Source organism: Notothenia coriiceps, unplaced genomic scaffold, assembly GCF_000735185.1.
Source record: "Notothenia coriiceps isolate Sejong01 unplaced genomic scaffold, NC01 NC01_scaffold00002399, whole genome shotgun sequence".
Taxonomy (NCBI): domain Eukaryota; kingdom Metazoa; phylum Chordata; class Actinopteri; order Perciformes; family Nototheniidae; genus Notothenia; species Notothenia coriiceps.
This window is the reverse complement of record NW_011335100.1, coordinates 131,746-141,524: the sequence shown is the minus strand read 5'-3', so window position 1 is coordinate 141,524 and position 9,779 is coordinate 131,746. Positions and strand designations below refer to the sequence as shown.

Below are 9,779 nucleotides of genomic sequence, written 5' to 3'. Positions count from 1 at the left end.
TCTGCCGTTAATTTGATGTCGCAAAAGTTATCTTTTCTTTCTTTCAGACCTTAGTGAACCACAGCTGAGTAGAGGTGCCTTTGGAGCAGCTCATTATAAGAGTATGTAATTATTATTTAATGATGACTCCAATGAGTTCTTCAGGTCTTGTCCAAGTCCTGTTAACCCACACATTCATCCATCCTCCCCATCAGTCCTTGGAGCATAAATGAAGATCATGTAGAGCAAAGCAAAAGTGAGCTGCTTTCAGCACTGTTTTATTTTACAAAGAGGGTTTTTGAAAATTGGAAACCTATGTACCAAGTACACTTAAGATGGAAATAAAAAGTCAATGTGACACAATAGGAGTGAACTTGACTGATCTAGCCCTCACACACAGTTAGAGTTTTGGATGCAGCTGTGTGATTAATTCATAACTTTTCGGATGCAGCAACAGCTTCAAGGTCCAATCGAACCTCTTGTGGAGCCACAGAGGAACCAGCATGCACATTCAAGCCAATATAATCAGTCAGCTCTGCTTTCAAACACCATGTGCTGTAAAATCAATAGTATGCTGTTATCTCCTCTTGGAAATCCATTACAACGATAATAACGCTAGCTGACTCGAGACTCATTCCTAACTGTGTCTTAAGAACTGTTGAACACCAGTCCATCAATCAAACAGCAGCTGTCAATAAGTAAAAACATTTCTTTCCCAATATGATTATGTTGTTATTCTTAATGATTTCCAAGCCGCGGAGACCCGGAGATCAGGCTTTTGTGGAATAACAGGGAGTCGAGGGATCGTTGGGTGTTATTGTGGGCATCAGTTTCCTCCCGGATCCCTTACGGCCATCCACCTCTCTGACCTTAAAACACAATGTTGTGATTGAATGGTTGTAATTAAAATGTTCTCCTGGTTTCAGCCCCGCAGCGCCCTCAGTTTCAGAGGAACATAAACACGCTAAATCGTGTTGATAGCCTAACAAAGCTATGTCCAGGGAGTTACCAAATCTCACCATGGATGTAGAACGGATAATGTCAGTAACCAATGAAAACACTTGAGTGTAACAATACACTGCACACATAAGCATCCAGGCAAACCATTCAGACTAACAAAAGGCCTTGTGTAGTTTTGTATGATTGCCCCTGCTGTGTCCAAAAAACGTTTTAATATATAATACTGCTGGCTCCTGAGAGACAACTGTGGACCCAAAGACCCGTCCTTGAAGTGCCAGCACTCCATCCGGCCCATCCTGAGGTCAGGAAACACATTACAGATCCACACGTTACTATCATAGGAAGGAAGTGGAGCGCGCATTCAACAGCTTGCTCTCTCACTGAAGTCCATGCCCATGGGCCTGTGCATGGCATTGCACTCTGCCAAGCTGTTGTGAGTTGGCTGACAGAGAGGGTTTTTATTTTGTTTTCGTTACGAGTAAGACAGCGGAACAGCGGCTATGCAAAGTTGTTCGACTAAAAAAGGAGCAGTAAATAATTGATCAACTTATTAGTTATTAAAGGTCCCCTATTATACTGTTTTTCATCAATATATTATAGGTCTCAGATATATACAAAACATGTCTCTGAAGTGTTTGGCTTGAAATACCAAACAGATCATGCATTGCAGCATCCCATAATCCCCTCTGTTTCAGCCCTGTTTCAAAAGTGCTGATTCTCTGTCTGTTACTTTAAGGCCCTGACACACCAAACTGACACCAAAGAACACGTCCTGACGGACCCGATTGTTGTGTCGCCTCACGTCTCCTGTGTCTTGGCCAAAAAGTCGCACTGGAAGACATGCCGCAAAGTCTTCAGAAGGCCAAGTCCGAAGATGGATGTGATCTGAGCAAGGGTAGAAGATTTAGGGGGCTAGGAAATGAGGAAGAGGCCATTTGTTGGTCTGGTTTGATGTCGCAACTAGTGTTCTGTGATCCCATAGCAAGATGGTTGCTTGTTTCATTCAACTGGAAATTGTCACAACCCTACATTTATTTTTGAACAGCTCTGGTAGTTTTTTTGCCACTTGAGAGCAGCATAACAAGCCAACATTATCTGGCCGTTTGGTTGCTAAATGCTACACGATGTTCAGCAGCTAGTATGTTGTTTTGGGCTAGACAAATAAGGTGGACAGTGGGTCTAATACATTTTGTTGGGCTAGAGACAACTGCTTGCTGTTTGAAAATGTAAGAAACAATGCATTAAAAACAGAAAAGCAACCACAATGAGCTAAAGGATTAAGAGGAACTAACGAGTTGGGCAAAGATAATCTTTGCATGACCACTTCCACATGAAACTTTGCCATTTTCCCACTGTTTATAGGAACATAATGGAAAGTACAACTTTACATTTGTATGCCTCTAATGAAGCTACATACCACAATTTAAAACAACACAAATACTATGATACATTTTATGCAGTCACTTTTGTAATCCAAAAGGCACCATGAGAGGACATGTGGTCCAAAAAGAGCCACAGAACCACTCATGCTCACCTCAGATTTAATAAAACGTAATTGCTCTCTTCAGATTAGGAAACGAGTTAACTCTCTGCAGTTACAAGTCAGAGTGGCTGACCAGTGCATTGTAAGTGTGTTGTATACGCACCCACACGCCGCTGTGTAGGAAGAGCGTGGTCCCCCTCAGGTGCAGTTCATTGTGCCTCTTTTCCAATTTGCAGAGGAGGCAGCAGCATCCTGCTTCAGCGGCCCCCCGAGGCCCTGAGGCATCCCCACTGTCACTGTTTTTGTGACCTTTCACCTGGCAGGAGGAAACAGGACATCAGTGCTTTTGTGTGTTTGTGAAGATAACCGAGAGCCTGCCTCTTCTTTCTCCAAAAGTGTCAGGGATGACTTGTGTATTCATAGTCAAGCTTTCTGCTTTGATGATGCTTAATAACATCCTCGATTATTTCAAGTGAGGTCATGTAAGAGTGTAGGTTCACAGCTTCAGAAGAGAATCAAAGACAACGTTTTGTGAAAAGAGTGATTTGGTTTATTGTTTGAATCGGCAGTTTTACAGTGATCATTTGGGTCATATGCAACTGACATGCAATGGCAACAATGTAAATATACTGCATACACTGAATCCTGTAAAGAACTATATCTCCGTGCTCTATAAAAAAACAAGAGTGCATTATATCACACTTACATTTAAGCACGTATAATGTATATTTTTATAGATAATGACAAATCAACAGCTGCTAGAAGTCATATACAGAACTCGTAAAGGTGCTATGAAGTTACATTTGGATGTTAAACTTCATCAGAAAGAACATCTGTTTCTCATTTCAGACCGAAGTCCAAACATGAACCATTTAATCAGTAAAATCTCAAACTAAAGTGCACACATCTTTTATGCTGATAAAACTCAATGGTGATTAAAACAATAACCTTTTACAAGCGACTGAGGACAGTCTGACTTAATGAAAAATAAATAAAAGGAGTATCATTGAAAGGTCAACTGTCTTCATCTTCTTTAAGAGATTAGGATGAGCAGTGAAGAACCGCATGCATCCAGCTTCACTATTCAAAATTGTTGAACAAAGTGTTAGTTTAACGTTTCTGTTGATGGCTACAGCACATAGAATTAGCCTCTTCAGAACTATTTCAATTATAATGAAGGAATATAGCATTGTTCATAACATATCAAGGCTTTAAAGGCTTATTGCAGGTAGAAAGTAGATATACTGTATCTGATCAATAGAGCAATCTGAAATGGCTGATACAGACCCATAATGCTAAAAAGGCACTGCTGTCTTTTAAGAGCCTAGTGCTAACAGTTATTGGTCAATAAGTGAATAGAAGGCTTTGCATACTGAAGAGCTTTGTATCGATTGCCCCCATGCTAGCCAGACAGAGCGACAGGAGGGTAGTGGAGGAGTTTGATAGGCGGAGGTTTCTGTCGGCCATCACTGATGCACGGACTGAAGAAGGGGAACGCCTTGCCCCTCGGCCCGTTGGTGAACGAGTACAGCAGGCTCATATCATCGGCGTTGTAGAAGGAGACCCTCCTCTCCTCGCAGTCTAAGTAGACCCCGAGCCTCTGAGGGGCGGAGACGAGCTGCAGCCTGGTCCAGGGCTGCGTGCCGGCCGAGTATTCACAGGCATTACGCAGCCGCAGCGTCCAGTAGCCGCTCTCGGGGCTCAGCTTGATGCGAGTGTGCCTGTCGACGGCCTCCGAGGCCACGCCCAGGTCCCACTTGGGCTTGGAGCCCACTTCTACCTCCCAGTAGTGTCGGCCTGACTGGAAACCCTGTGCAGCCAGGATGTTGACGCACTGCAGGAAGCGCTTGTTGTGGTCGTTGTGCGGGATCATGATGTCACATTCAACAACTGCCGTTTTGTCCCTGGAGACCTGAATGCTCGGGTGCGCTGTGTCGACATCAAACGTTAATGGGGAAGGACCTGTGGGGTGAAAGAATTAATGACGTTTAGGTTTAACAGTGCGTTAGTCACATTTTTCAATAAATGAAATATCATTAGTGGAACAATGGTGTTGTTACTGTGTGTCTTCAGCATCTTTTCATCTTTTCATCATTTCAGTAATCATTCAGTAATTACTCCCATTGCTGAGGCAAGTCTTTTAGTATCTAATGAAGCACATCGGAGAGGAGATTACCTGGCTTCAGAGACTTGAACATCCTTCTCCATGTGATGTACTGTAATGGGGCCAGGTATTTGTTGCTGAAAGCGTTTATTTCAAACTCCAGGGCGTTCTTCACCTGCACACATGGCCTGTAGGAAAAAAGCAAATGATGGTCATATATTTAGAGCACAAATAAAAACATATGAAAGGTGCAAACACGACAACAAAAAATCAATTATTCATCAAACTGAAATATTTCACACTTACTTTATCTGTGGGAGCTAGAGCAAAAAGGAAAAATCACATGACACTATTATTAAAAGTGCAGATGTGATAGACACATTCACAGTTGAATGACTATTTTAAGGCTTGAAACTGTACTTCAAACCTGGATTCTCTTTTAGACTTTGAGTCCTAGCCAAAGCTTACCTGAGTCAGGACGATGTTCTCAGTGTCAGCACTCGCCTGATGCAGCACTCTCATATTCTCCTCCAGCTGTCTTACTGCCAGCTCCATGGCCTCCATGTGGCGCTGCACTCTCTCCACCTCCTCCCCCTGCTCCCTCCTGAGCTGCTCCAGCATGCAGAACTCCTCATCCTGCAGGATCTGATGGAGAGCTGCAAACTCCCCTTTGACCCGAGCCTGCAGATCTGCTCCCACTCTCTACAACAGGGACAAATGAGCGATGTTATAGATGGAGAACATCATGTCGCATCTCTCGTTGTTCTACCACAGCTATGTTGGCTTTTCCCATTAAAGCTCTTAATTGCTTCCCCAAAAGTACACATCTCTAGAGAGAGACAAACAAGTGGTAATGAAGCAAGACTTTGCATCAAAGGTCTACGAGTCAAACAAATGAAGACTGGGGGGGAAGGATTTCCTGTTCCTCATCTCAGCACAGCATGCCGTCTAAATGCAAGCTCTTATCTTCCATCCGTCTCACACGCATTAGATGTGTTTAAGTTTCTGTCGCCTGTGAACAGTTTGCCACATGGTGTAATGAAGTTTTGTCTAGGCCTTAAAGAAACATGGAAACAAAGCGCTGTTAGACAGGTTCTTCTGTTACGGCTCATTTCAGACCATACAGTATGTGTGGTTTACATAATAAGATGATAACTAAGAGGTATCGATAACGCCTCTATTGAGTCTCCCCTTCTGGTGCAGACGTGTGGAGGTTCTGCTGGAGTTGCAGCTTCCATCCAGCATTTGATAAATCACAATAAAAAAAGGATTATCAGGGACAGAAAGGGAAGAGGTTGATCCAGAAATTAGCAGCAAAGTTGTCGGTAAATGTACAGCGCAGACAGAGTCTCTGCTGCAGCTACATTCAATTATTGTCTGAAACCATGAGTTTTTATTTATAATAAATATATTTTTTATATATAAATATCTGTATATATATCCTGAGACCCAGCCTATTGACCAATGCCCTCTGTAGTGGATATTTTATTAACATGCATCTCCTTTTACTCTTTTGAGCTACTCTATCAATCCCTGCTGCACTGGACAGAGGACATCCTGGGCTTTCCAGTGATATGTCATTGGCATGCTGCTAAAATTGCATGCTGGGAAGTTCTCATTCATAACACTCCGTTCGATGTCTCACTATGGGATGCGGCTCATCGCGGAGCAAACAGAAGCATCAATCTCATTACGCCAATCCTGATTGGCTGGTGATCTTGACGTCAGCGTCAGGGAATCCACCCACCCTATAAGTAGCTTGTGCCACGTCGCAGCGTCATTCAAACACCTCTTCTCGCTTCAGAGCACATCTCGACATATCAGTAGCCGGGCTAGCTTAACAGTCCACAGACTGAACCCAAAGCTAACTTTCGGTCGACGGGCGCTCGCCGGCTACTTTTCTGCTTCGCAAGAAGACTGTTAATACTAACACACCAGTTAGTATTGCAATCTACCTCGCCGTTTCTTTCTTCGGAAATAAAGGTAAGGTTTTGATTTTTCAAGCTAGTAACACACCTGTTGCTAGCTTGCCTTCCCTCACTACCGACACCACGGTAGCGAGGACGTTTTTTCTTTTTCTCTCTCACACCAGAGGAGGGGAAGATAAAAAGGTATGAACACACCAGTTAATATTCTTTGAGAATACAATTCTACACAGTCGCTTTTTCTCCGGATTAACGACAGATGGGGAAAAAAATTAATAAAAATTACTCAGCAAAGTACCTGTTACGAGCGGGCCCTCTCCACGCCGTCACCACGGCGAACAAGATGGACGCTTCTCTCCCTCACACCAGAGGAGTCAGGGACTCTGAGGCTCGGCTCTGCGGGTTGAAGATATCAGGTACAGACTAACACCAGGTCTGCTCGTCCTGCCTCGGGCTGGGCTCAAGTCCCCACCATCTGGGTCCTTCTCATGCATCAGAACCGACCCCTGTTAGTACGAGAAAAAGACGTACATAATAATACTTTGGGGTCGAGCTTCGGGTCCACAAAATGCTCCTATAAAACAGACGCATTCGGAGACAAGGCTGACACGGCTCTAGTCGGTCAGCAGGTCCATCCAACGGTCCGGGTTAACTGGCACAACAGAATTGCCCCCGATAGCGCCGAAGGCCATGGTAGCGATGTTGTGAGAACCTCGACTCTCTGTCTCGGCTTCCCTTCATGGAGCACGGGATGAGCTTGTCTGTGGGACTTTACGCTTGGAGTCTATAAAGGAGACACGCATTAGTATGTACCCTACACCTTGTATGCGTAAGAAAGTCTAGCTGACTACATTTGGTCGAGCAAAACAACGTGCTCTGTATCGGTCTCGTACACACTCGCCCGTAGACTTAAACATAGAAAACTATATAAACAAGTCTCGGAGAGTTTAGAGTCATACAACGGCTTAAGGCGAAGGGGGAGGCAGCAAACCCTTGCTCCCTTATGAACTTATTTTCGGGCGAGACTGACGACAAGCCGCCCATACATATCTATATCGGAAGAAAAGACTCGATCGGCTCTCTTAAGAGCGAGGTCTTATCCCGACTGAAGAGGGCCCGGAACACTTATGTCTTACCGGGCTCTTCAGCCTCCCCCCCGACTGTCGCTTAAGCCTCGGACTATCGGGGCACGAATTGACAGAACTTTTAGGTTCGTCGTGTTCGGACACTCGTAGAAGGTAGGAAAGCGAGGAATTTCGCTCGTCTCTACAGTGCAGGAAAGGAGACTAGAGATAAACAACAACAATAACCCCGGGAGATCACAGCGACTTGTGCCGCCGCATGGGGTCCAACTATTCGGGGGTCGGCTGTGACGCGTACGCGCACCGCCCAAACAGAGTGTCCGGGGTCGGCGTGACGCGTACGCGCACCGACACCACGGAAGTGTCTGGGCAGATAATAGGCGGAACCTCTGCTCCGGCATCGACGATAGTTTTCTCCCCTGGTCCACCTTCTGACAAATAATAATAACAAAAAGAAAAGTAAAAAACCTGACGCGGGAGCCGAACTTCTGACCTACGCTGTCACTTTTTACCAATAAACTTTTGTTACCTAAACACTGTAAGCAAAACACTGAATCCGTCTATCGTCTTCGAGCGACAGAGACCATAGACTTCAGGCAAAGGGAGCCGCGCTTGGAACGTCCTAACCGCAACGCCGTAGTCGAGTCCGACGCCCTTCTGCCCCCCGTACCCCGTGGGGCTTTCGTGTAGCCTCGCCCCTTGTCCCTTGAAGGTCCGAGAAGTGTCTCCTCTTCCTCCGAGGTCCGGCCGGGCGAAGAAGAAAGGAGCTGACCACTGACTTTTAGACTCAGCCGACACGGACTTGCCGACGACGGCCTTGGCCTCTACAAAGAGCCGGTCGGAGGAGTAGAGGACGGCCCAACCCTGAGCCGCCCACACCGGAGACGGACGGAGCCATAGAACTTGGCCCGTCCTAACACTCGTGAACCCACAGCTTCCTAGACGGCCGCTCATGGCAACGTCCATGCCGACCTGGAAGTCCCTCTGTCTCCACCTCCCGAGCAGAAGGAAGAAAAGCTGAGTCGGTGGGAGCGACGTAGCTCTGTTTCGCCTCGGCTTTTATGGGAGCCCGTTCTATCCGTAGCAGCTGCTTGTAGGAGGAAAAGGGCAGCCCTACCAACCAGTCCCAACCTTGTGTACCGAGACAGGACATGGTGGTAATACGGGTACTGAAACGGGCAACCCGACCTGAGGTGTCGCATAGTGTGGACTTCCGTCTTACAGGCACTTAGTGACGTAGAGCAGGGTGTGCCGGCCGGGTCCAAACGAGCTGTCAGGAGCGTCTCGAGGCGGACCATCCGCAGTCGTCCTCCTATACACTCACGTGGACCCGCCTGTTGCGACGCGAATATCCGGGAGGCAGTAGCGACTGACCTTAGCCAGACGGGGAAGTGGACCATCGTACCCAAGGACGAACCAACAGCCTCGGGGTCGGAGCCACCTCCACCCGACGGGTGGTCGCCAAGGTCCCGCCCGTACGCCTCGTTCCGGCTCGCGAGAGGTATGGCAGTCGTCAAGGTCCCCTCCTCCGTGGGACCTAACCCCGGAATAATGACTTCCCTACTGAGAGCCCTTCTGACCTTCCTCGACGAGAAAAGGAGCGACGAACCCCGTTTCAGAAAGGGGACGCAACCGCCCTCTGGACCTCTGGCATGCAGAGGCAACGGCTAAAGTCCCGGTCACTTACAGGTCGAGACCTGCGTCGCGGCGACTGTGTGCCGTGACGTCCAGGTTTCGAGTACTCGTCGCCGCTTCGACCCACCGATAGCGGGCCCCTCTCGTCGTAGCGGGGCGAAACGGTCGGACTCGACTAGTGTGCTTCCTATGTACAAGAACCGAGAGGCTCCAGCCTGTCCTCCTTGAGTCTCCGTAAGGAGCCAGCATGTAGGTATAATAAGGTTGGAGGTCCTGTAGGAGGCGACCCGCTCTGGTACCACTCGAGGTCGGCCCTCGGGGTTCGCAACCATTCGCGCCTCGCGAGGCGAGAGCGCAGAGAAGGGTGGCCCAGGGCGGCTGTGCACACCCTGAGACCAAGACGCGACGCGACACACAACTCGGGGTCTGCTGTGTATGCCCCACGAGTTAGAGACGCCGCCGCGGGCACAGAACTAACGGTCGGACCGCTTAGTCGCCTGTACTCCCCAGGACAGGCTGTTCGATCGGAACCGCACGATCGGCACCGCCCTCCGAGCAACTACCACTTCGCCCGTCTTACGAGCGCTGCTTGGCCCCAATAGCTATCGGAG

The 9,779-nt window shown here is 47.5% G+C and overlaps 2 protein-coding genes across 2 annotated transcripts in view; both read right to left on the bottom strand.

Moving 5' to 3' along the window:
- Positions 1 to 2,949: 2,949 nt before the first annotated feature.
- On the bottom strand, positions 2,950 to 5,921 carry trim105 (tripartite motif containing 105). The gene is made up of 4 exons (XM_010797019.1): positions 4,995 to 5,921; positions 4,833 to 4,846; positions 4,599 to 4,714; positions 2,950 to 4,384 (listed from the first exon to the last, which is right to left on the bottom strand). Exons 1-4 carry the CDS (start codon positions 5,145 to 5,147, stop codon positions 3,825 to 3,827), a joined length of 843 nt encoding a protein of 280 aa, XP_010795321.1. The 5' UTR covers positions 5,148 to 5,921; the 3' UTR covers positions 2,950 to 3,824.
- A 3,291-nt stretch (positions 5,922 to 9,212) lies between these two features.
- The window catches only part of LOC104967548 (protein FAM193B-like), a 14,477-nt gene continuing 13,910 nt past the window's right edge, over positions 9,213 to 9,779 (bottom strand). The window contains exon 8 of the mRNA XM_010797040.1: positions 9,213 to 9,557. Within this exon, the coding sequence (XP_010795342.1) occupies positions 9,213 to 9,557 (345 nt within the window). The remainder of the gene's footprint in view (positions 9,558 to 9,779) is intronic.